We start from the raw sequence: 27,549 nt of genomic DNA, 5'->3' as shown, positions 1-27,549 counted from the left end.
CAACTTTCTGAGAACCCTGGATAAGCTATTTAATTCTCTCAGTTTTATTTTATTCATTTGTTAAATTGGTATAATAATATTTTCCTTACTGGGTTACTATAGGAATCTAAAAAATCATAGCCTTTTTTATACTTTATTTACTTTGTAAACAATTAAGAACCTTACAACATATATTACCATATTACTTGTTGACAGGAAAAGATGATTTTTTAAATTAGTTTTCTAATTATTATAATAAACTTGGGTATCAATTTGAACAAACCTTAGAAGGTCATGAAGATAACATTCCACTAAAATAGGAATATTCTCTACAACATGTCTCTTAAAATTTTCCAGTGCCAAACTTCCATGGATTTTATTTATTAATTCATCCTTTCATATAGTTATTCACTCATTCATTCACCAAATATTTATGGACTACTACTATACTTGAGATATTCTGTATTATTGCAGTCTGACTTTATCAATGTCAGGTAGTCATAAGTTCTTCTAAAGTTCTTTTGTTTATTAAGAACAAGTTCCCTGTTACCTTAACTCCCTAAAACAATATAGAACAAATACCCTTTTTTATCCAACAAAATTTCAAACTAGATAACATGTATTAGGCCAAATTTCCCTATTTTTTAATTACTATTCATAGTAAATGCTCAAGACTCTTTTCCATTCCAGTCATTTTAATAATTCTAAGGAGACAAAAGATCCCTTTAAATGGTGGCCCTGGCTGGGGAGCACATGCTTAACATGTTTGAGGCCCCGAGAGCTTGATCACCAGCACTGCCCTGACTGGGACATAATGCTTCAGACCAAAAAAAAGGTCTGAACATTTTATGTTATAGTTCATTTAAATTCTTAATAATAAAACTATTTGCAATACTTGTAACAATGTTAAACTGCCTTGAATCCCACTTTGAGATTGCTGCTGTTATATATATGCCAATTATAGCATTCTCTCCTGTACTATTGCTGCTAACTAGAAAGATGGCTACCTATGGGGGAAAAAATGGTAGGGGATAGAAATGGAATTCTCTCTTAAACAATATTGAGAATGGCAATTACCAAGTAGGGGAGGGAAGAGAAGGGGAAAATAGGTGAAAGGGTATAAAGTTGCAGTTACATAGGAAAAAAAAAAAATCTAGAGGTCTAACATGCAACATGAGGACTACAATTAATAATATTGAATTGTATACTGGAAATTTGCTAAGAGGTTTTAGGTATTCCTACCACACACATAGAAAAAGGTGATGGATAGGCTAATTTGCCTGACTAGTAATTGTTTCACTATGTATGTGTATAAAAAAAAAAAAAGATCTTGCTGAACACCTCAAATACAGACAATAAAAACATTAAAAAGGCTCAGAGACTCATTGAAAATTCTGATTTGGTGTTTCTAAAATTTTAGCAGTAATCCAACTCCTATCATGTAGACACAAGAATTTTATGTAAAAGCATTTTTTAAGTGAAATCAAAAAAGGAAATGATTGATTTAATGTTTCTTAATTATGTATGAACATTAAGGCATTTTCTAGTAAATAGATGAAACTGAAGAATATTGTGCTAAGTGAAGTAAGGCCAGACTCAGAAAAAAGGTTCAAATGTTTTCTCTCATATGTGGAAGCTAAAGCAAAGTAAGGGGGGAAAAAGGGGTAGCGGTGGTTCTATTCCTGTTCTTCTGAGAAATCACCATAGTGTTTTCCAAAGTGGTTGTACTAATTTGCAGTCCCACCAACAATGTATAAGTGGACCATTTTTCCCCACATCCTCTCCATCACTTATTATTATTTGTATTTTCGAAGATTACTACAGGATATTTTTAATGAAAAATAAAAACTTAAATCAATAGTCAATAAGTCAATTAATGTGAAATATTAAAAAGAATATAATAAATTAAAAACAATGCCAAAATGTCTGCTATTACTTAATATTATTCTTGAGATTCTAGGCAATGTAATTAGGGAAGGGGAGCACAGATATACATATCAGTTGACATATAATTTTATCTACTAAGTTCAATAGAGAGGGAAATTATAAAAAAAGTAAAGCAAATTTCAGTAGAATCATTAAATATAGCAAAAGAAAATGAAATAAAGAATCTCATTCATAAAGGCAAGCAAAATATTAAATATTAAAGAACAAACAACCAAAGAGAATGAACACAGTCTGTATTTTTAAAATAAAACATTATTCAGGGACATGTAAGAATTTAATACATTATTTTGTTAATATTATAAATAATATTTTAAGGTGTCCATTCACCCCTTAAATTTTATAGAAATGTAATCTTTTTTAAAAAAATCACTTTGGGATTTCAATTAACAAGTTAATAAAATAACAAATAAGATAAACTAATAATAATAATAAATAATAATAATAATAAATAAGATAAACTTTAGAGAAGCATCAATACCTTAAAAATTAGGAAAGATACTAAAAAGTTACAATGATTAGTATAACAGTACTAATAAAGTTTAGATAGATAAATGGAAGAGAATAGAAACAAATTCTGAAAAATATGTTCCAAATACATAATCAGAGCACAATGAAAGATGTTATTTCAACTCAGAGGTGAATAAGATGAATTTAATAACTGGGACAGAGAACCCTGGTTAACTGCTTAAGAAAAAAATCAAGTTATAGTTGACATTATACATCAAAATATATACAAGAGGAGTTAAAGGGTTAAATGTTTAAAAAAGAGAGTTAACCAATTGAAAGAAAATAGAGCAGAATATTATCTAATTTCAGGGCAGGAGAAACCCTTCTAAAAAAACTCCCAACAGAAAAAAGTACATTAAAAGAGATGGAAAGACTGACACCAAAACCATAAAATTAAGCAAATAGCAAAACACAACATGAAGTTTAATACTATTAAATATATATTAAGAATTCTTACAATATACATTTATTCTAGTTCTTACAAGAAGAACTAGACAAGACATTTGAAGGAAAAAATGGGCAACCAACAAACAGATAGTTCACAAGTTAACAGATATTTAATAGAAAACAAACTAACATAAAACTCTTCATTCTCACTAACAATCAAAGAAACTCATGTTAAATTGGCAATAATGTGCCCCTGCCCCCTTCAAACGAGAATTTATTTATTTATTTATTTATTTATTTATTTATTTTGGCTATTAAGGGCAAAAGAAAAAGCACTTGCAGACACTACCAGTGAGAGTACAAAACACTATATTCTTTCTATAGGATAATGGGCAAAGGTCTTTTTAAAAAGAACATACTCTTTGGCCCAAGAATTTCACTTTTAAGAATATAGCTTGAGGAAATGACCACTAGTAAGCTGAAAAATCTTAATAAAAAGTTGTCTGTGTTTAAGACATGCTTTACACTGATAATTTTTAAAAATGTAAATGTTGAATACAAGGTTCAGTTAAATTATGAAAACCTCACTTTATGCCATGTTTTCTGCCAATAAAAATATTTTAGAAGATTACCTAATCACAAAGAAATTCATGATATATCATTAAGAGGAAAACAGATTATAAAAGAATAGTAAAAGGATAATGGCTAATAGGAAAAATTTAACATATATGTGTGTGTATGTGTGTTTAAGTTAAAATTGAAAGGATAAATGATAAAATACATGTAAAATTAATGAATAATTTTATTTTCTTTTGCATGTTTTTCTGTTTCTTACAAATAAATACTATGAATTTTGTAATTGAGGGAAATAAGACTTATTCAAATACATAGTTTGAGTTATATTAAATAGTGTTAACCCACAGTAGTATGTATTCCACAATGATATCATATAGATTACTTAAAATTTTCAGAATAATGATATAAATTTTAGGTGAATAATAACCAGGTTGGTCTTACCTAAAATAAAAATGTATGCTGGGTTTTAGCAGTGGTTAAATTAAACTATATGAGTATTGCTTCTTTTTTTTTCATTTTTAAATTAATGTATTGGTATATTTTCTGTATAATGTATATGGTGGCAAAATATTAAAATGTAAGGAGAGGCAAAAATGGTGAATAAGTCAAAATGGGAAACTCAGTAAGAACATTCTTTTATGCCCACAAAACTCAGAATTGCACACAAATGAAAGTTCACCTGTCACATAAAGAACTCAGTATGAAAAGCCTAATTTTTTGTGTTTCACTTCTGAGATTTATAAATTTCATGCATCTAAAACTTGTACAGTTTTTGGTTATTTAATTCATAATTAGATTTAAATATAAAGAAAGATGAAATATAGGGGTGGAAGACACACTGAAGTATAAAAACTAGGTGTTGAGTCATAACATAACAAAATGTTAGCTTCCACATTGCCAAGAGAAAGCAAGACCCCCATCATTCATGCTGGCAAAAGCTTGCCTTTGCATAAACCATTTCTGTTCTCACTGTAATAAAACCAATGGCTTTGGAAAGGGAAGAAAACACAGAATGACGTGCAATGTAGCACACACTATGTTGTTGCAGCTGGATAGAGAATATGTCACTAATGACTTTCTTTCTACCCGTCAGTTATAAGTTGAGTTTTTTTTTTTTTTTTTTCCAAAATAGCAAATGGCCTTTATAAGTACAAAACAGAAGTAGGGAAATTCAAAGTAATATTCAATTTCCACTTGATTTTGACACTATTAGTTAATGGAATGAGTTATTAATTATTCATTGGGGAAAAGATAACTTTCTTGTCTTTATGTTTGAGTTGAATATAACATGCCTTAACACTAGGCAATATTTTTATAGTAAATCTATAAGAACATTTTCATTAAATACTTCTGAAGAAACTATCCACAACCAACAGGAATGTTCACCTACAGGTGTATGATAAATTAAGAAAATTAATGTAATGAAGTTCCCAAATTGTTACTACAAGTGAGAGTGATGACTATCTCTGTGTAAGAGAAGACCGATAGAATTAATGAATGATGTTATTTTTTTCATGATACACCACTCTACGAATACAGTACTTTATCTTCATAAATAATTCAACAAGAGAGTGTTTGGTTAGGCAAGAAGTATAACTTTTTCACTGACAGGGTAACAATACTAGAAAAGACTATGATTGTCCACATATGTTTTAAAATAATAATATCAATTGCATATATTAAAAATAAAGATGCCCATTCTCATCTGCATCCAAGATTATGAAATGCTAAATCCTATGAAATCTGTTTGAGATTAATTGATCTATGACCCTATGGGCATATTAAAATGACAACCACCACAACTTAGATTCATGAGTACTTTAAGTGCCAGGTATTAAAGTTCTAAGAGCATTATATGTATTACCTCTCTTGATGAACCTGGGAAATAGATACTATTCTTATCTCCACTTTAAAGATAAGGAATATGAAATGTAGAAAAATCTGGTGAGCTGCCCAACACCACTCATTTAGTAAGTCACAGGGCCAGGCAAACAGATCCCAGAATCTACTGTATATTCTGTATAAATGTACACTGTATAAGTATATATTCTATAAATGTGCAGTGCATTGTATAAATATTTTTATAGGTGCTACAGGTAACCTCTTTTATCAGAAGAAATTCAAATTAATTATTTGAATTCATAAATTAGGCCACTATGATTTTAAGAATCATTACTAAGAATATCTTTGACATAAACTGCTCTTCATTTTTTGACATAACCTTTTTCTTTCTCATGCTTTTGTTAAGTAAATTAATGAGGCAATATATCCTGTAAATTCTATGTTCATGGACTTATGCCAAGAGTGGGCAGAAATTTCATTCATAAACCTTATAAAGAATAAAATTTCAGGGACACACAACATATTTATCCTCTGGTAAATCAAGTGTTAGAAGAATTTAATGTTCTGTTATTGAAGATCAATAAATAAAATAACATCTGTGCATTGATATATTTGATATCTTTTACATTGTACCTTTAATTTCTCCAAGAAGTTCACTGGTATTTAGTCTTTCCATTTTTTCCTTCCAATCTTTTGAAAGTAGTTTTTCCATGCAGGAAGAATCTGTGGAAATACATATTATTAATTAAATGTATACATATAATTAAAAACATGTATATTACAAATTCAAAAAGTTGCTTTTGGAGAAATTCTCTCATTTAAAAATGTACAAAGTTATTTTTGCTGCTGTTGTTTTACTCTATTCTATTATAAAATACCACAACTGATTTTTTCCCCAGAAGATGAGTTACACTATTATCCAGGATAAAAGAAGATAATGCTCAATAATCTTTTCTTAGTATCATAATTCTATTAATATTTAATCAACATTCATCATTTTTAGACTGATAGTACCTTAAAGAGGGCTCTTTCCTATGGGTTTAGTTAAGATGATATGCCTTTTGATCCTGGTGATATTTTAAGTCCAACAAAAATTTATGTGAAACATTGACAGATCTTCAGGGGAGAAAAAAACAGTCAACTTGTAACTACTTAGTCCTCAGAGAAGAAATCCAACTTTTGTAAAATACTCATTTAGATCAGAAAGGGGGGAAAATAGTGAATATGTTCTCTGTCCCCTAGTAATGAAAACTGCTAAAATTGTCATACAAAAAGTGATTCATATTTTTATTTTAAAAAAGTACATATTTAAATTTAATTTGCCCTACTGCATTTCTAAATAACATACTAGACTTACAGGGAATAGTTACATTTGTTTTTGAAAGATTCATAAAGGCTACAGAAATACTAATTTTACAATGTCCTAAAAATTTTCAAATTTTTCTCTTAGGAGTTTTTTTTGTTTTTTTGTTTTTTTTTTTTCCTTTCTATTCCAATGGATTTGCAAATAGGCCTACTGCTTATAACTATTTGCTTGTATTTTTTGTTTCCAAAAGGGAATGTAGATTTAAATACTGAATCCTAGTGCAAAGCATACTCCCATTAAACCTTAACATTCCAGTGTCAAAATTCTGATAAATTTCTCTTAAAATTATATTTAAAATGATTACCACCAATTCCAAATGCCTTTTCTCTCCCATATCAACACCTATCTCTTTAGCAATTTCTCCAGATTCTAAAATCCTCCTTAACTTTTTCAGAATGACAGTTAAGTCAAGGTGGCTCTAAAGGGCTTTAAAAACTAGATGAGCTTTAGAAAAAAACAGTGATCCCTGTTTAAGAGTTGAGAAGGCCATTGCATGGTTAGAAAGTATCAGTGAAAAACAATTAACATTGATCTGTGTCATATCAATCAATGAACTGATGGAATCCAGATCAGTGTGTGGTGAAATGACTGATAAAGACCAACCATACTAGCTGTCTATCACAGAAGCTGAAGTTTTGTCTACATAAAACTGTGCTTGATTTTATAAAATGAAGACTCCCTGCCCCTTCCTTTACTTCTTCCCTCCTTCCTTTCTTTCTGCCTGCTTTCTTTCTTCCATTTTTTCCTATTATTTTCTTAGGTTTTAACCAGTGATCTACCTCTGTGCTTCAAAATTGCATTCTGAACAACCTTCCAATGGGGTGTACATGCATATGTATATATTCAAGTAGTATTTAATTGCCTAAATTGTATCCTATTTTTATTTCAAATTTAGAAACGAGGTATATAGTTTAGTCTCTACCTATATTGTTTTTATGCTAAAATCATAAGAAAAGATAAAATTAAGTTTAAGAGTTAAGAAGCAATTCCAAACAGACCTGCAGAGATGACTTTTTCTCAAATCAGGTTTGAATTTCTGAGAGAGATTAATATAACAATTGATTATGAATAATAAAAATCAACAAAAAGTCTTAAATTTCATATCCTACCTAGTTTTGTTTCTATGTTTTACCCTTTCATACACATTATATCATGCACTAAACTGGTTTTACCGATAAAAATGCAAAAGCATAAATTGGTTAAATTTCAAGTTGAGAGCATATATGATAATAGTGAAAGACAAAAGCCCAATTACTAGTAATGAGCAAAAGTTCAGAGAAAGTACATATACTAGGATTAGATACATACGAGATATAAAACAGACTAAAATATGTCTCTCATTTCTATAAATAGACTTGAAATCTTTCAGAGCTCCAAGAAAAGAATGCTGAAACTTCATGGGAAAAAAAAAATAGAACTATATGAACAACAGGAACGCATGCTTCAAATATAAATCAAACCATGTGGATACAACTTTTCATAAAAGCTACTTATTAATAAAATGGCTAATAACTTCAAAGTATATTACATTCTATTAGAAAGTCAATCCTTACTGTAATGCTGAGTTAATCTAGCTACGTAAGTTTCTACTTGAGTAGAAGAAACCCAGGGGAAAATTAAAGCAGTCTTTGCATGTCTACATTTTCATTTATACTCATGAGAATATTTAATAACAACTACTGATTACCTTTATCTACAGAACAATAAAAGTCACTATATACAACTCAACATTTAATCTTATTCTAGGATATTTCAAGAAGGCTCAAAACTTTTACAAAGTCTTTTGAAAAACTCAGCTTTCTCCCTTAATTATCTGACCCCCAAGCCTCTAACAGCATACCTCAACTGGTGCTAAGCACTCTGTGATATAATGTAAAGCAAGGAAAATGAAGGAAAACAGGTCAGAAGCCACAGACTGTTGCCAAATACTGCAGAGAAAGAGGACAGTTCTGCCCCAATGAATGTTTTTGGTTTGAAATGAAGGTACAAACTTACAAATGTAAAGTTATATTTTCAAATTTCCCATGCTATTTAAGGAATATACCAATTTACACTCATACCCAGGAAAGGGTGCAAATTAAAAGTAAGGATTCATCCCCCTTCTGTCATATCCCTCAGTTATATTAATAGGACACTGGCTTTATAAGAGGCAATTGATCAGATCAGATTTGTCCTATTATGATTTAGTTTAATTACAAAAACCAAAGAAGTAGAAACAAGACCAGTTTGTATTATATACATGGAAAGAGTTAGACCAAACACTAGTAATATATGATTCCAAATGGGATAAAGAGGACTAAACATTCCCCAGATACTCATGGATTATGTTACATGCACAAATATGTTTTATTTGACTAACTTGAAAACAATCAACATAGCTCTGCTGGTGCCAGAGTCCTCAAAATAATGAAAAAATATATAGTGAATTTTATTATATAAATCTGACTACTCAAAGTTTAGTGACTTTGAGTCATCTTCAATTCAAATATAGGAAACTCCCTTTTGAAAATTGAGATAAAGAATCACAAACTTATAGCATAAAGTTCATTATAGTATATACATATTAGGATGAACATAACTCATAATTCCATACTAATAAGACATTCCATTACAAGTCAAAATTCATTCCTTTTACTTTGAATTTGTTTTCATGAAGAAATTATCTATTCACTTTTAATAAGTAATGAGGATTAAAACAGAACTTTCAAAAATATTAAGCTGGACATCAGTTCTATGTTTTAAGCAAAAATGTAAAGATTTGATATATTACAAATTACTTTAGGCTGCATAGTTTCTTGAGTTTTTTGTTTTTCTTTGAAAATTTGTTTTTCTTTTTCAAGAAACTTTTTCTAAGTTAAAAAGGAAAGATACAATTCAGAATTTATATTTTTTAAAATATCCTGCATAAAAGGATGCAGTTGTGCACACATGTAATCCCAGCAACTCCAAAGGCTGAACAGGAAGATTGCAAGTTCAAGATTAGCCTCAGCATGTTAATGAGACACTCAGCAATTTAGTAAAACCCTATCTCAAAATAAAAAATAAAAAGGACTGAGGATGTAACTTAGTGGTAAAGCGCTCCTGTGTTCAATTCCCAATACCAAAAAACAAAAACAACTTCCACATAATGAATTCCAATGAAAGCCTTCTGCTTCTTAAGTGCTTAAGTATCTTATTCTAGATAAGTCAAGAATGTTTTTCATTGCTTAATAATGTTTTTGCCTGGTAATAATTAATTTTATGGTACAAGAGAAATGCAAAGTGAGAGTATGTGAGATATTCATTTCCTAATCTGCATGATGAAATTTTAGGAACAATTTCAAATTACTCCTAAACAAAGTTTCAAGCAGTATTAGCTCTATTCTGCACAAAGTAAAGTTTTTTCATATAGGGTAAAGAGAGTAAACAAATCACAATTCATAATTAAAATTAAAATAAGATGAGGAAGAAAGAATAATGGGAAAACATTTTATTGTACTTTAAAGCAATTTACCTGTAAATATTTATTTTCCTTTTACCTCAAAGTGATATTCAAAGTCAGAAATGCTAAAATATTGGGAACATGACATAGAAAATATCTTTATATTTTAGTCCATAGAACACCTCTTTAGAAAATATCTTACAAATATTTCAGTGATGAAAAACAATGATGGTTCCCCTATATGCAAATTTCCTTTTGCTTTATGAACTCTAAAGGGTAAAAGAATTCCTTTCATTTTTCATAGGAATCATAAATTTCAAAAGTGACAAATTTCATATGTAATCAAGAACAATGCTAACTTATCGAAAGTATTATGACTTTGGTTTACGATTAAATCCAACAGTATATATTTACATCCCCGCTGATCATCCATCCCATGTTTTTCATTAGGAAACATAGAGATGCACATGCCAGTTACTGTACATTTTTTCACAGTGGTAAGTGCTCCACAATACAGTGGGATAAAATTGGAGCTTGGAGAGCTTGAAGAGCACTCTTAAATTTTAATTAAAACCCTCCAAGCTCAAGCTCACTAAAAATAATTAGATACTAAAATGTGCCAGTTTTATTTTGAAGTCACTATAATGTACAAAGCACACTCCCTGACACGACTGCTTGTGTATTCCCCCCACCTCTCTCTCTCTTTCTCTCTCCTGACCCCTCCTCCTTCCCTCTTTTTCTATCCTCTCCCTCCTCTCTCTTTCTTCCTCTCTCCCTCTCCACAATGAAACAACTGATTTTCCAAATAAGAACAAGGGGATATAAATAGAGGCTGTTTTCAGGCCCGCTGTTCATGCTGGGAGCTGACAGAAAAGACAGCAAAGTGGGTTTTTCAGACTGCACCAAATAAACCTAGAATAACTTCCCGAACCAAGCATCCAAATCACTAACAAACTCTAGAAAAAATTCAGTCTGTAAAGAATACTACAAGTTATATCAGTGATCTTTTTTGATCCAAAAGCCAAACCTTTAACCTCTTAAATGTTTTTGCTATCTTAAAATATCTCATACAATGCTATATTCCATCCTATTTTTAGCTAAGCAGCAAGAGAAAGCATGCCTTTCCCATACAGCAGGGCAAAGATATAAACATCAACACAGATGCTCTGCCAGGAAGAACTGGACTTCTCAAGCACTTGATCATTAAGGAATGCACCAACTGTTTTGGATAATCTCGTGCCAGCTCCCCTTTTGCTCCACACTCCCCTCTGGGAGTGGCCAATCTTGTCCTAGTCCTAATTTTTCATTTTACTCCTCCACAGCCCCCCGCATCTCCAAAAAAGAGAAATGGCATTTATGCCTAGCAATGAAAAAGCAGGCTCACTTCCCCAAACAGACCAAAACTTTAAAACAATTAACCCTCCCCTCTTCTTTCAGATAAATTACTAAGTATAAAATGCAATCTGTTTCCTTTGTTTATTCAATATGAACAATTTGTAAATGACTCAAGGATAAAATTCAGAAAATGTTGTGCTAAATTAGAACCATTATAAACATGCTAATGACTCAATGCTTGAGTAAAACATGCATGATGGTGTGAAGAAATAGATTTAGTTCCTGTAAAATTCTGTATGCTGCCTTAAAACGATTTGGTCATTAAACCAGATATATTTATTCTAGAAAAATGTTAATTCTACAAATATTCACTAAACAATGTATTGTGAGTGTGTGTGTGTGTGTGTGTGTGTGTGTGTGTGTGAGAGAGAGAGAGAGAGAGAGAGAGAGAGAGAGAGAGAGAGAGAGAGAGAGAGAGAGAAAGAGAGAGAGAGAGAGGAAGAAGGCAATGAGAGGTATTGGAAATGTCATTAGAACTGTTAGATTCTGTCTGGCATGTTCATAAGGAAGAAAAAGCCCACATTTGAAACCTACCAGAAATGCACAAACAGACATTATCATATTAAGCCCAATATTCTCTTTCAGTACGCTTTTTATCTACCAAACTTTTTAGAGAAATTTCTGAAAATGGTACCTAGCATACATTCATGGAAATCACATTGTACTGTATGAGCATATATAAGGTATCCCTTTCATCTGCTTTCTGAGGCTGCCTAGCACCTAAAACATTAACAGAGGGATCATTCAAAACCAAATTCCTCTCACATGTCCATCAAAGCACAGCTGCTACCAATGACTATACAGAAAAAAGGGAAATGGCCTGCTGCTGGAGCTAGAAGAGACTCAATTATTAATAAGACCAACACTGTCATTTCAGAGATGAGGAAACAGAGTCAAATTAAGAAAACCACCCTGTTGACAAGGTAAAAAAGTTGGTGACAGAGCCCTGACTGCAGCGTGCTTGCTTTACTGAAATTACTATTTAAATCATTATTTAACATCAGTTTTATAGTCTCTATAATGCAGCATCCAATAGTAGAAAATGAATTATTTTGTTTATATTTATTAATTGCTTCAGACATGGAGTAAAGCACTCTAACTCTTTGGAGAGGGGTGCTAAAAATTCAGGTATTGCAATGAAAGTCAGTAGAGTTCAAGATCATCTTTCCCGTACATGTTTAATTATGCTGGTTTTCTTGCTCCTCCATCTTTCTTTTTCTATAATGCTTTACCTGGTTTGAATTAAAAAGTTTTCCTTTTCTGAATATCATCCACTAAGTAATAGGTAAGATGTTGCTTAAAAATACCATTGAACTCAAAAAGTAAACTCCTTCTAAGATGGGTTCTATTTTTATTTATAGAAGTACTGGTGCAGCCCTAGGCCTTGTTTTTTCACTGTAGCTTGTTACCATGAGGGCTTCAAATGTGCCAAAATTTTAATGGAATAAAAAAGTCTCATTAGAAACCATGGCTATCCATATTGCTAAAATACTACTTTTCATGGCATCTGCTTTACACTCTATTTTCTACTTTTACTCTTTGAGTTCTACAATTGTTCATTTTTAGTTCTTCAAATACAATATTAACTGCTTTAAAGAAACCATATTAGTGGAAATAATAATTTAATAAATTTTATGTTTTATAGTGTGTCCTAAATTCTTTTTGTGCTTCATTTGTTTTTTATTTTGTTGTTGTCTTTGGGAATTATTTCTGTATGCCATTATGTCTTGATGGAATTGTCAATCTGAGTTTTCTGTTGCTTGCCTTCAGTAGCTCCTCTCAGTCACCAAGAGGAATTTGACTCAGAAATTTCTGGTGGAACTATCTGGAACAGCTCTCTCATGATCAGGTTGGAGGCTATAAGCATATGGACCTGGAATTGTCATGCAATTCCACTGGTACATAAGTAGAATCTGTCTGCAGTAAGAATGACTGAAGCCAAAAATACAAAGAAAAGTACAGAAAGGAGAGAAAAGAGTAGAGAGAGAGAAAAGAAAAATCTTTGCATCATGTTAGTACACTTACATCCAAAAATGACTAAAGCTAAATGCTATTTCTATTTTTTTGGTGATGTAATACAATATATTCCTATTAGTTTGAGTTAGGTTTCTTTAAGTTATTAAGTTTTAAAAACAATCTAAACAATATGAAAACCATAACAAAAAATATATGTGAAAATGCCTTATGTTCCAAATTTTAACCATCTGGAAACTAACAAAGAATTAATTCATACTACTACAATTAAAATACATAGTATATAAACCTTAAAATAAACCTCTTGCTTTATTGAAAGGTAAGTAAAAATTTCAAGGTAAACTAAACAGTATTGTTATGTACGATTATTTATTTATATAACTTAGTATTTTCTGAATGTGATGCCACCAAAGAAAATAAAGCAGAAATAAAGTGAAAGCTGAGGCCCATTAAAAAGAACAGCAAAAAACAAATACTTACATCTGAATCAACAGTCCCCAATTTCAAAGTTTTATGCTCATCAAAACAGCTTCATTGTTCTAAATGATTCTATGTTTAGTGTTATGAAATTAAATTATAAAATAATCTCTTACTAATAATATATCCATTTTATCTGTTTTATTATGTATTGGAAATCTCTAAAAGGTGAACTTAAAAGAAGCTTACATTATCCAATTTGGTTTTAAAGTCCCTCTGTAATATGTGCCTAGTGCTTCTCCTATAGGAAACTCTTCATTCTATTCCCTGTTCACATGAGTTCACCATGCCTGTCTCACTCTCCCTCTGCATATCTTGCCATTTTTCACTTCCACCCTTTGCACATGTCATCCTCCTGACCTGAATGTCTTCTACTTCTTGACACTTATGAAAAACCCTCCTATTCTACAAGTCATATATTAAATATCAATTCCTCTATTATGCTTTTATTCATCATTTCAAATATAAATTCTCATCCTCAGAGAAGGAAAATAACACTTGCTGAGAACATATTATCTTAGGAACTATATTTTTATATCCTTTTAATCTATCAACACATTTTATTACATATTGTATACATATATTTAAGAATTATTTTTACATATGACAATTTTTTGTCAAATATACATACTGTAAATATTTTTACATAATCTATAGTATGCCTATATATTTTTAAGTGTCTTTTGAGGATCCATAGTTTTATTGTGATATTAGTCAATGATCAATTTTTTTCTTTATGACTAGTGTTTTTGGGGTCTTTGCTATGAAATCTTTGTATATTAAAACATAATAAAGATTTTTTCCTATTTTCTTCTAGAAGTTTTACAGTTTGTATTTTATTTTTACAACAATGATCCATTTTCATTTCTTCTGTTGTATATTTTGTGAAGTAAAGAATGACATTGATTTTCTTCATATGAATATCCAGCTGTTCTAACATCACTTGTTGAAAAGATCATCTTTTCCCCTTCGATATATCATTATCATCATCTTGGTATCACTGCTGAAAATAAAATGACTCTGTGTGTGTGTGTGTGTGTGTGTGTGTGTGTGTGTGTGTTTGTGTGTGTAAGACCTATTTCTGGATCCTCTGTTATATTGATCGATTACATCTATGCCAAACTGTTTTTTACATCTTAAAATCAGGTAGAATAAAAATTTTTTCTAGTTCAAATGTTTTGGCTATGCAACAGGTCCTTTGCATTTTCAGATAAATTTTAAAATTCATTTGCCTATACACACAAAAAAGAAAACTTTCTGGGATTTTGATTGGATTTGCCTTGAATTTATAGGTCAACTTAACACCTTTATTATTGTTTAATTTAAGCATTTAAAGTTATAAATTTCCCTCTAAGTACTGTCTTTGCTGTTTGGATTCCAGACATTTTGACAAGGTGGTGTTTTCACTATGCTTTAGACTTAAATATATTATAATTTTCCTCATTGTTTCTTCTTTGGGTACATGGTTTATTTACAAGCATGTGGTTTAACTGTCAAGTATTTGGGAATTTTAAAAATTTCCTTTAGTTACAAATTAGTAACTGGTTTCCATGTGGGCAGAAAATATACTTCTCATAATTTCAATCCTTTTATCTTTATTGAGACTTGTTTTATGGCCCAACCTATGATGTATTTTGAAGATATTCCATATTCATTTGAAAAGAGTAATTATTTCAGAGGTTTGAATGTAGTCCTATATCAACACCAATTAAGTTGACTTATAGTTTTGTTCAGTTCTAAATTCTATGAATTTTCTGTCTACTTGTTTTATCAAATTCTGAAAAAGGAGTGTTGAAGTCTGTAAGAATAATTAAATTGTGTCTATTTCTATTTAATTCTGTTAATTTCTTGCTTGCTATATTTTGAACCTATATTATTAGATGCTAAGAGACTTAGGGATGTTATGTCTTCTTGATGAACTGACTCTTTAGTCAGTATGAAAAGTCCTTCTGTAATCTCCAACAATATTCCTTCTCTTGAAGTCTACTTTTGTAATAATAAAGCCATTTCATAGTGTATGTGCCTTTACCAATTACTTCACCTTTTAACATATTTATACTTAGTATTTACTATGTTTCTTGTAGACAACAGGGTCTTGTTTCTTTCTTTGTTACACCAATTTGGCTATCTCTTCCCTTTTTAAATTAGTATAATTAGCCCACTTATATTTAATGTATTTATTGTAAACAGAGTTTAGTCTACCATCTTACTATTTTTCCTATATTTTAATCTGTCCTTTGTTTCCTTTTTCCCTCTTTTCCTGCCTTTTAATTTTTATGTTTAGAATTTAATCTATCTCCTCTATTGGTTTATTAGCTACGACTCTATTTCATTATTTAAATGGTCGATCCAGGGTTTACAATAGACATTTTAACTTAACAAGAATCTACCCTCAAACACTACATGATATCCAATACAATTTAAGAAACTGAAAAACACCCATCTTTTATGTTATTGTTGTCATACATATTACTTTTACATGCTTCCAACCCCATAATACATTGGGATTTATTTGTTCATTTGTTATTATAGAGGTGATTATATTCTAAGTAAATTAATAAAATATGAATGTCTTTTATACGTACCTTTAGATTTGGTACATTTTTAAAAAAAAATCTATGTAATCATCTATTATTGTTTCTTCAGTCTGAGATTTTTTTCTTTAAAATTTCTTATAGGGAAACTCTCCTGGTAAATTCTTTATGTCATCTTCAGATTTGAAGAATATTTTTGCCAATTACAGAATCCTAAGTTGGATATTTTTCTTCTTTTAGGACTTCAAAATATATCATTGTAATGTCTTCTGATTTGAATTGCTACTGATTGGAGGGATCATTTCTATCTTTGTTCCACTATAAATAATGTATCTTTGGTTACTTTTAAGATTATTTTTCATTAGTTTTCACCTGTTTTATTTTAATATGTTTTGATATACATTTTTGTTTTTGTTTATCTTTCCTGGAACTGGAAGTTTTATATTCTTTAACAAATTTGGAATTTTTCAACAACCACTTCTTCAAAATTTTGGAGTTTATATTCTTCAGGCATTCCAACTACACATATGGTATACCATCAGTTTTGATAGACTTTGAGAATCTGTTCATTTTCTCGGGCCTCTTTTTCTCTGTACTTCTATTTGGGTAGTTTCTATTGCCTTATCTTTAATTTTAGAGTTCTCCTAACCTGCAATTGATTATTTCTAGTTAAATTCTTTAAGTATTATATATTTCAGTTCTTGGATTTCTGTATGTTCATCTTTTATTATTCCCATTTCTCTTCATTATTGTTCATATTTTCCTTTATGTCCTTGAATATATTTATAATAGGCACTTTAATGTCTTCAACTGCTAATCCCATCATCTTCACAATTTCTGCATCTCCTTATATTGACCTTATTTTTCCTCTGCTTACTGATCATATTGTCTTGCTTCCTAAATAGATGTTTTTAGTGAATACTGGACAATATCTAAATTATATAGCTGAGTGTTTAGAATATTTTTCTTTCCTTTTAAAGAGTTATGAACTTTTATTCTGTTGTATATTCACTTACAGACCATCTTGATCCTTTGAAGGTTTGTTTTAAAACTTTATTGTGATTACTATAGAACTTACTGTAAGAAATGTCCTTACCCCAAAGATGTTGTCTTTCATGGTCTCTATCAAATGTTGAATGTTCAATGGAGACATTTTACTATAATAAATTTAGAACTTAAATACCTCCCAAAAATGTATGAACTTTGACAGATTTTCAGTTACTAGTTTTCCTTTTCCAGATAGTTAGTCTATGTCCAGCCTCTCATAGTCACACCTTACTTATGTGCAGCTTAGCATTCAGCCAAAGACTTAAGAGGACTCCTGAGATCTTTGCAGATCTTTCTCTATATGGCTTCCTTCACTCTCAGATTCCACCACACAATTTATAAGCTACTACAATTTCTCCAACCTCTGCTTTCTGACTGCTAATTCAAGTGAGGCTGCCCTATTATATTTCACTTGCCTCCCACTTCATCAGAGTCTGATAAATGCCACCAAGTAGAAAGCCAAGTTATTCTCAGGATGCACTTTGTTTTCCTTCCAGATAAATTATATTCTGTGTTTCCTGATTTCTAATTCCTTAAAACAGTTATTATATACAGTCGATCAAGATTTCTTACTGTTTTTATTAGGAGATGAATTCCAGTACCGGTTATTCTTTTATGATTATAAGCAGAAATAAATAAAACATTACTTTTTAAAATGGCATCATCTCAGTAATAAAGAGAGAAAATAAATTATCCGTGTTAATGCTGACAATACAGACATTATTAAGCAGTTAGTATGAGCCAGGTGTGGCTCCTGTAAATCCTAGCCACTTGAGAGGCTGAGGCCAGAGAATCACAAGTTTGAGGGCAGCCTTGGCAGCATAGCTTGACCTGTCTCAAATATTTTTTAAAAGTGAGGATGCACGGGTGGGAGGAGCTGAGGATACAGCTCATAGTAGAGCCCCTGCAAGTATGAGGCCATAGGTTCAATCCCCAGTATCACATGCATGCACAAAATAAGTTAGTATGAAAAAACTTTATGCTAATAAATTTAAAATTTTAGATTAAAAAATTTCCTGAAAAATATATATTATCAAAATAAAAAATGAAAGAGTTCTATATTTAGTAAAGATATTTTATTTATAATTAGAAGGTTTCCCACCTAAGTGACTTTAGTCTCCAGCTGCTACACTAGTGAATTTTTCCAAATATTTAAGGAAAAAATAATACCAATCTAATATAAACTCTAGCATATGATATAAAAAGAAGAAACACTACCCAACTCAAGTTATGAGGACAGCAAAACCTTGACAAAAATTTTATGATAAAGAAATTTATAGACCAGTCTCCATCATAAACATACATATAAAACCCAATAAAATATTACCAAATATAGAAAATATCTAACAATATAGAAAAAGGACCAAGAGGAATTTATCCCAAGAATGTGAAATTGTTTAAATATTCAAATAACAATAGATATAATGTACTTTATCATTAAGGTGAAAAATCATTCCATCATAACATTAGTTGCAGATTAAAACTTTGTAATATTAAATATCCATTTGTCATTTTAAAATATAAAGAACTCTTAGCAATCTAAGACTATACTTCCTGCAAACAATATTAATTATAAAACACCAAATGTTTTTCTACAAGTTCAGAAACACAACAATATCCATTCTTACTTAGGCTTCTATTCAAAAAGAAAAAGAAACAAAAATATACATAGTAGACTTCCAATTTCCAGTCCAGCATTTAAGGAGTATACAGCCCTTGGGGTTGAGTATAGTCATCACTTTATTCTAACAAGTAAAAAGCTTAAGAAAGAGAAAAACAACAACTCTTCTTAGAAGATTCATCAGAGAAGAGAAGTCATACAGAGAATTTCTGTCCCCAGAACTGGAGAAAAAGACAGGCAGATACAAAGAGTCACAACTTACCAGAGCAGAAACCCATGAACAAAAACCTATATGGGAACCAGGCTGGGGAGGAAATACAGAACTGTAGTGAACAAATTGCTAGATGTTAAATGTGGACAACTCTTGAGAGTTAAAAACTCTATGAACTCTCAATCATAAGAGAGCCTCTATACTTTCATGAGTTTTACATCTATGAGCTCTACCAGTGATTATTAGAGAAAATTCCCTCAGATTTCTGGCAGGGAGGGGAAAAGGATACATTCTGAAATACCTCAAAGTATTTGTTCTTCTTAACAAATGCTGCCCTCAGAAGAAAATATTTTACCAGAGCCTAACTCGCTATTTTATCAGTGTCCAGCTTACCGCAGGGAAGAGAAATATCCAAATTTTTGAACACACCAGCCACTGTGTTCCAACTTAGCAGGGGAAACTGAGAAGTAGTAATAAGGTTCACAATGTGAGGACACATGCTTACCAAGAAACTGAGACCTAATCATGAGACTACTGAATACTTCTCTTCTCCCCACACCTAGTCAATACATGACTAAAGGCCTTTTTACCATGGTTCCTTTTACCTAAGTATGTGTGTTTTTCAAGAAAAAAATTGTAAGACACAAACAAAGGCAAAATATTTCATTTGAAGAAACTGAACACACATCAGAACCAGAGGCCAATGTGACAGAAATCTAGAGTTACCAGAATAGGAATTTTAAAAGTACACAAAAGAATTTAATGGAAAAAGTAGGCAATGCAGGAACAGATGAATAATGTAAACAGAAAGATGAAAATTCTAAGACATAATTTTAAAAATGGTAGAAATAAAAATCATTGTAACACATGAAGAATGACTTTAGTGGGCTCATTAACAGACTGAATATAGCCAAGAAAAGAATCTAGGAGTTTAAAATATATTGTCAGAGACCTTCAAAATGGAAAGAATTTTTTAAAATATTTTTTCAAAATTTTTTTAAGAAGACAAAGAAAAACAATATCCAAGTAATATTACTAATGATTTTCTCAAATTGATGTCACATATCAATAGGAACTGCAGAGAATGCCAACAGAATACCAAGCATGATACACTAAAAGAAAGAAAAAGAAGAAAAATTCATCTACCTATATTATATTATCATATTGAAACCTCAGAAAATAAAACAAAATTAAAATATCTTAAAAGAAGCTAGAGGTTCTGGGACAGGAGGTCAGAAAGGACACCTTTCCCCACATATTACCCACAGATTGCATAATTTATTATATAAATAGAATATATACAAAAGAAGTTATTTGGCTCACAGTTCTGTAGGCTTGGAAATCCAAGATTACAGAGCCACTTGGGGCAAGAGCCTTCTTGCTACATCATCATAACTCAACAGACTGCATCATAAGGCAAACACAAGAGAGGCAGGGAAAGAGGCCAAATTCATTTTTTAAAAACTAGGAAACCACTCCTGGAATAACAATCCAACTCTGACAATAATGGCATTTAATATTTTCATGAAGGCAAAATTCTCATGACCTAATCACTTATTAAACAGTCTCACTCCTCAACACAGTTGAATTGGGTATTAAATTTCTAACATGTGAACTTTGAGAAACACATTCAAGCTATAGCCTCATGTAAGTAAGAAGTCTATCAAGTGAAACATTTCAAGTATTGAGAAGAAAAAATATCCACTTATAATTCTGTGCCCTGTGAAATTATCCTTTGGAACTGTATAAATTAAAAAACTTTTCTCAGACAAATGAAAATTGAGGCAATGTGTTGCCAAGAGACCTGCCTTACAAGAAATGTTAAAGAAGATCTTAACAATGTTAAAGAAGATCATAATGGAATGAATCAAACATCATAAAAAAAAAAAAAAAAAAGAAGTGCTAGTAGCTACAGTAATTTCAGACAAAGCAGATTTTAGAGAAAAGGAGGTTATCAGGGTTGGTGGGAGTATTACATAATATTAAAGGAGTCAATACTTCAAAAGACATGACAATCCTTAGTGTGTATGTACAACAACAAAACACCGAAATATGTTAGGCAAAAATTTCTAGGAAAAATGTAAGGGTCGGCTACCATAGTTGGAGATTTTACCACCCCTGTGTCAGAAGTGGCCAGATACAGCAGATGAAAAATCAGTAAGGACATAGTTGAAGTCAACACCGCCATCAGTCAACTAGATATAATCGATGTCTATTGACTACCAGCAAATTACATTCTTCTAAAACTCACATGGAACATTCACCAAAATAGAATATATTTTGGCTGTAAAACACAACTAACAAGTGTAAAAGAACAGAAATCATAAAATCTCTGCTCTTAGACCACCAAGAAATTAAACTTAGATAACAGAAATACAGCTGGAAAAAAAATCTCAAAATACACAGAGATTAAGCAACACATTTCTGAATAACACATAGGCCAATTAAAAAATGTAAAACATTTTCATTAAATACAAGTAAAAATACGAATTATCAAAATTTGTGGGACATGGCAAAAGCAGTGCTTAGAGGTAAATTTGTAGCATTTAATAATAATCAGTAATCTTAGTCTCCACTTTGGGAAACTAAAAAAGAAGAGAAAATCAATTCCAAGGTAGGAGAAGAAAAGAAATAATAAAATTTATAAGAGAAGTAAATGAAATTGAAGACAGAAAATAAACAAACTGACAATTAGTTCTTTGAAAAGATAAATAAAATAGATAAGCCTCCAGGCAAGCCAACCAAAAATGAAAGAGAGAAAATATAAATTACAAATATCAGAAATGAAGAGGAGGACATTTTTATAGTAAAAGGATAAGAAGGGAATGTTATTAACAACTTTATGCCCACAAATTTGACAACATAGAGGAAATGGACCAATTCTTTGAAAGACAGACACAATCTACCAAACTTGCAGAAGAGAAAGTAGACAATCTGAATGTCTGATATATATAAAGAAATGAATCAATAATTAACCTTCCAAAAGCAGAACACATCAGGTCAGGTGAATTCTACCAAATATTTAAGGAGAAGTATGAAAATTCCATAAAATCTCTTTCAGTAGCTAGAAGTAGAGGGAATACTTCCTAACTAATTCTATAAAGGTAGCATTACCCTAATACCAAAACCAGACAAAGAAAATACAAGAAAACTATCAATCAATGTCTCTCATGATCACAGGTGTAAATATCCTCCACAAAATATTAGCAATCAAATTCAACAGTAAATGAAAAAATTATATACCACAACCAAAAGAAATTTATTGTAGGTGTTCGAGGCTGGTTCAACATTCGAAAATCAATTAATATAATCCATCACATTAACCAGCTAAACAAGGAAGATCACATGATCATATTACTAGATATAGAAAAAAATCATTTGACAGAAGTTAATGTCCATTCATGAATCAAAAGGAATAAAACATTCAGCAAATTAGGAATAAGGGGAACTGCCTCAACTTAAAAAAATAAAAGCTGCAAATTACAGCTAACATCATAATTATAGCTGTGATACTTAAATCTTTCCCAAGAAGATTAGGAAAACAGTGAAGATCCAGTTTTCAATAACACATTGGAAGTCCTAGCTAATACAATAAGACAATAAATGCAAATAAGGGCAATACAGATTGGGAATAAAAAAATAAAATTGTCTTTGTTCACTGACAATATAAATTGACTAAATAAATTAATCTCCTGCAACTAATAAACAAATATAACAAAGTTCAGGACACAAGGTTTCTGTCCAAATGTCAATCATTTTCCTACTACCAGCAATGAACAAGTAGAATCTGAAATTAAAATCACATTGCAATTTACATTAGTACACCCAATAAATGAAATATTTAGATATAAATCTAATGAAATATGTGCAAAATCTATATGAGGACAACTATGAAACTCTGATGAAAGTTATCAAAGAGTAAATAAATTAGAAACATGCCATGTTTATAGATTGAAAGACTCAATGTGGTCAAGATATAAGTTCTTTCTAACTTGATCTATAGGCTGAAAGTAGTCGCAATCAAAATCTCAGCAAATTATTCTGAGAATATTAACAAAATGAGTTTAAGGTTTGCATGGAGAGGTAAAAGACCCACCATAACCAATTTATCATCGAAGGAGAACGAAGTCAGAGGACTGACACTATACAAGTTCAAGACTTATGATAAAATGACAGTAATTAAGACAGTGTAATATTGGTTTAAAAAAAAGGAAAATTTGATGAATAGAGCAGAATAGAGTAAAAAATAGACCCACATAAATATGGTCAAATGATCTTTGACAAAGAAGTAAAAGTAATTCAATAGAGGATAGATAAGTTTTCAACAAATGGTGTTGGAACAACTAGATATCCACGTGCAAAAAAGGAATCCAGAAACAGACTTGATACCCTTCAAAAATTAACTAAAAATGAATCATAGACATAAATTTAGGACAAAAACATATTAAATTCCTTGAAGATAACTTAGGAGACAACCTAGTTAACTTTAATGATGATGACATTTTAGATAGAGTATCAAAGAGATGATCCATGAAGGAAATAATTGGTAACCTGGAATTCATAAAAATTAAAATTTTCTGCTTTGCAAGACCCTTTCAAGAAAATGAGAAAAGAAGCTTCAGACTAGGAGAAACTATTTGCAAAAGACATATTTGATAAAAGAATGCTATCTAAAATATACAAAGAACTTTTAAAACTCAACAATAATAAAATAAACAATCCAATTTAAAAATGTCAAAATATCTGAATAGACACCAGCAAAAAATGATACACAGAGGGGAAGCATATGAAAAAGCTCAACATCTTTTGTCATTAGGGAATTACAAATTGAAATCAAAATAACAGTGAGATACCATAACATACTTATTAGAATGGCCAAAGTAAAAAATACTGACACCAAATGCTGACAAGGATATAGAACATAAGAACTCTCATTATGTGTGGGAATGCAAGATATTAAAACTAGTTTTGAAGACAATTTGGCAGTTTCTCACAAAACTAAACATTCTTGAATTATATAATACTGAAATCATGCTCTTTGGTACTGTCCCATATAAACTGAAAACGTGTCTATCCAAAAACCTGCACATAAATGTTCATAGAAACTTTAATTATAATTGCACAAATTTGTAGGCAACCAAGGCGTCTTCAGTAGGTTGAGTGGATAAATAATAAACTGTGGTCCGCACAGGCACTAGAATATTATTCAGCATTAAAAATAAAAGAGATATCAAGCCTTGAAAAACAAAGAGGAAACTTAAATGAAACTTAAACTTGAAAAAACTTAATAAGGAAACTTATTAAGTGAAAGAAGCTGATCTGAAAAGACTATGTAGTATGATTCCAACTATATCACATTCTAGAAAAGACAAAACTATGGGGACAGTAAAAAGATTAGTGGTGGCCAAGAGCTAGAGGAGAGGGCAAGATGAATAAGTAGAACACAGGGGATTGTTAGAACAGTAAAACTAATGTGTATGATATCACAATGGCAAATACCTGTCATGACACATTTGTCAAAAACCAAACGGTATACTACAGCAAGGTCTAGTCCTAATGTGTACTATGGACTTTGGTTAATAATGGTGTCAAATAGGTTCACAGATTGTAACAAAAGTAACCCTCTGGCAGGGGATGAAGATAGTGAGGGACGCTGTGTATACAGAGGCACAGAGGGAATATGGGAACTCTCTGTTCTTTCTACTCAGTTTTACTCTGAACATAAAAAATCTACTATAAAAATTGTTTATTAATTTAAGAAATTATATAGAGTAGAAAATAAATAAAATTTATTATTCACAATTTGATCATATTTATGGAAATAAATTCAAAGCCTAAAATAAATTATTAGAATTAGTAAGTATATTAGCCGGTTTACTGGGTATGAAAATAATATAAAAATATATATTTGTAAAAAATAGAAATGCCATTTAAAAAATAATAGTTTTATAAAATATGCAGGATTTCTATACATATACATATAAAAAACATAAAAATTACTAAAATAAAATTTTTGAAAGCTCAAATAAATGGAGGTACATTGTGCTCATACTTTGTAATTCACAATATTTTTAAGATATAAATTCTGCATAAATTGATGTATAGATATAGTGCAATAATAATTTAAATTCTGGCAAGGTTTTTTGTTTTTTTAATCAATTAATTCTAAAAATTACATGTAAGCATAAAGAATGATGATGAGTCAAGAAAGTATTGAATAATGACAAAATTAAGAGTAGATTATCATATAAATAGGTTATAGGCTTAATTATTAAATACTGTACATTTTTACAATGATAGACATTGGAAACATAATACCACCCAGCAAGCAAAAAGCAAGACCCCACAGAAGTCTCCTTCTGGAGGTCATTCTTGACCCTTGAGTTTTGTACAGTGAAAAAACTCTACACCTTCAACAAGTATTCATCTCAGAGACATTTTGTTGGGTGAAAAAATGTCAGACACGAGAAAGCTTTAATTCAATTTATATGAAGTTTAAAAACAAAGAAAATTAATCTATGAGAGAATAGCAATTAACTTTCGGAGGTTATGATTGGGAGGGAGAATGAGGGAGTCTTCCAAGATACTAGGCTATTCTCTATCTTGCTGTGGATGGTGGTTACATGAGTATATACATACATAAAAACGTATTGAGAATTACCCCTAAAGTTGTACTGGGGAGTAATATTGGTCAAATTATATTATTATGTTGTATTTTGTGCATGTATGTGACAACAAATCCCATCAGTATGTACAACTATAATGTACCAATAAAAAAATGTAGAAAATTTTTCAAATATATTCCTGAATGTTAAAAATTTTCTACCTTAAAAAAAGTTTGCACATTTTACAACATGCATATTATACTTCAACAAACAAAAAATAATTTTAAATAAAAACTTATTACCCTGGGTTCAGGCAAATTCTTATGGAATAAATGATACATTATAAAATGAAATAATATTTGTAACATTACTTCCCCACCTGTAGAAGTAGAATATTTAACCTATCAAATCTCCACAGACTACTCCAAATATGAATAAAACTATCACCTAAGACAAAAAGAAGTCATCTGATATTTGGTTATGGACAAGTCATACTCCTCAGAATAAGATAAATAAAGTTATAATGTCCTCCAGTGTCTAAAAGTATATGTTATCTTTGCCTTGGTACCAAAAAAAAGGGTGGGGGGAATAAATTGCCTAGCTGCTCTGTCTGGAAGTAAGGTGATACCTTACTCGAGACCACAAAGAAGCAGTAGGTGGGGAGTAGGAATGAAGCAATCCACAAAAGCATCTCCAACCTTTGATTTCAAATTCTCTAAATACTCAACCTTACAAGAAAAAGGTCCAAATTACTGAATATCCCTTAAAAGACCCTCATGTTCCAAATTCCACTTATCTCCCTAGCCATTCTTCCCCAAATTCTCCACTCTCTATCTTCTACTCCATAATCTTGTCATAGTGAAATTCTTTCATTTCCTCCTAAGCACCAGCTGCTTCCTGCTAAATTCTCTCCTGTCTGTGACCTTTATGTGCTCTTCCCTCCACATGACACATCCACCATTCCCTTTAATTCAACTACGCTCATTCAGTCACAATATAAAAGTTCTTTATTTACACACGGATGCCTTCAAAAGACTCCACTGAAATAGTAAACTACCTAAATCATGACTTTTGTCATACTTTACTATAGTTATTTCACCATCTAGCCTCTCTATCAGACCATGAGCTCTGTGAGGCCAAGACTCCCATCTATCTTGATCACTGGTATATCCTTAATCTCTAGCATAGCCATTAGCAAATATTATTAAATAAAAATATCTAGCACCAATGAAAATGAATGCATAATAAAAGAATTTGGGATGCAGTAAACCTTACTTGGCTCCTTAGAAGAAGGAAACAGTATTTTGCACACTACATGTTAATTTTATGTTTATTTTCTATAATTACTTACCTTTTATTCTTCCATATGTTTCATATCTTTTTAAATATACCAGCTAAGAGCACCTAAGAAAATACTGTGAAAGATTTCGCAGATTCTTGTCTCAGTGTTCTATGGTAGTAGAGATCCAAGAGAAAACAACTAAGGCAAGGAGAACTCTTGAGGTGGCAGATTCAAGATACACTGTAAGCCACTCACCCCACAGAAGTCTCCTTCTGGAGGACATTCTTGACCCTTGAGTTTTGTACAGTTTTTCTGAATAACAGAATACTTTCCTTTAAATGAAAAAAAAAAAGACTTACAAATGAACGATAGCTTGTA

General features: G+C 30.9%; 1 protein-coding gene across 47 annotated transcripts in view; it reads right to left on the bottom strand.

Annotated features, from left to right (window-relative positions):
* SOX6 (SRY-box transcription factor 6) overlaps positions 1 to 27,549 on the bottom strand; it is a 551,842-nt gene that overhangs the window by 226,580 nt on the left and 297,713 nt on the right. For all 47 annotated transcript variants that reach the window (XM_079103752.1, XM_079103737.1, XM_079103729.1 and 44 more), the window contains one exon: positions 5,872 to 5,961. In XM_079103752.1, the coding sequence (XP_078959878.1) occupies positions 5,872 to 5,961 (90 nt within the window). The remainder of the gene's footprint in view (positions 1 to 5,871; positions 5,962 to 27,549) is intronic.

Source organism: Sciurus vulgaris, assembly GCF_902686455.1.
Source record: "Sciurus vulgaris genome assembly, chromosome: 11".
NCBI lineage: Eukaryota > Metazoa > Chordata > Mammalia > Rodentia > Sciuridae > Sciurus > Sciurus vulgaris.
This window is presented reverse-complemented; position numbering and strand designations above follow the sequence as displayed.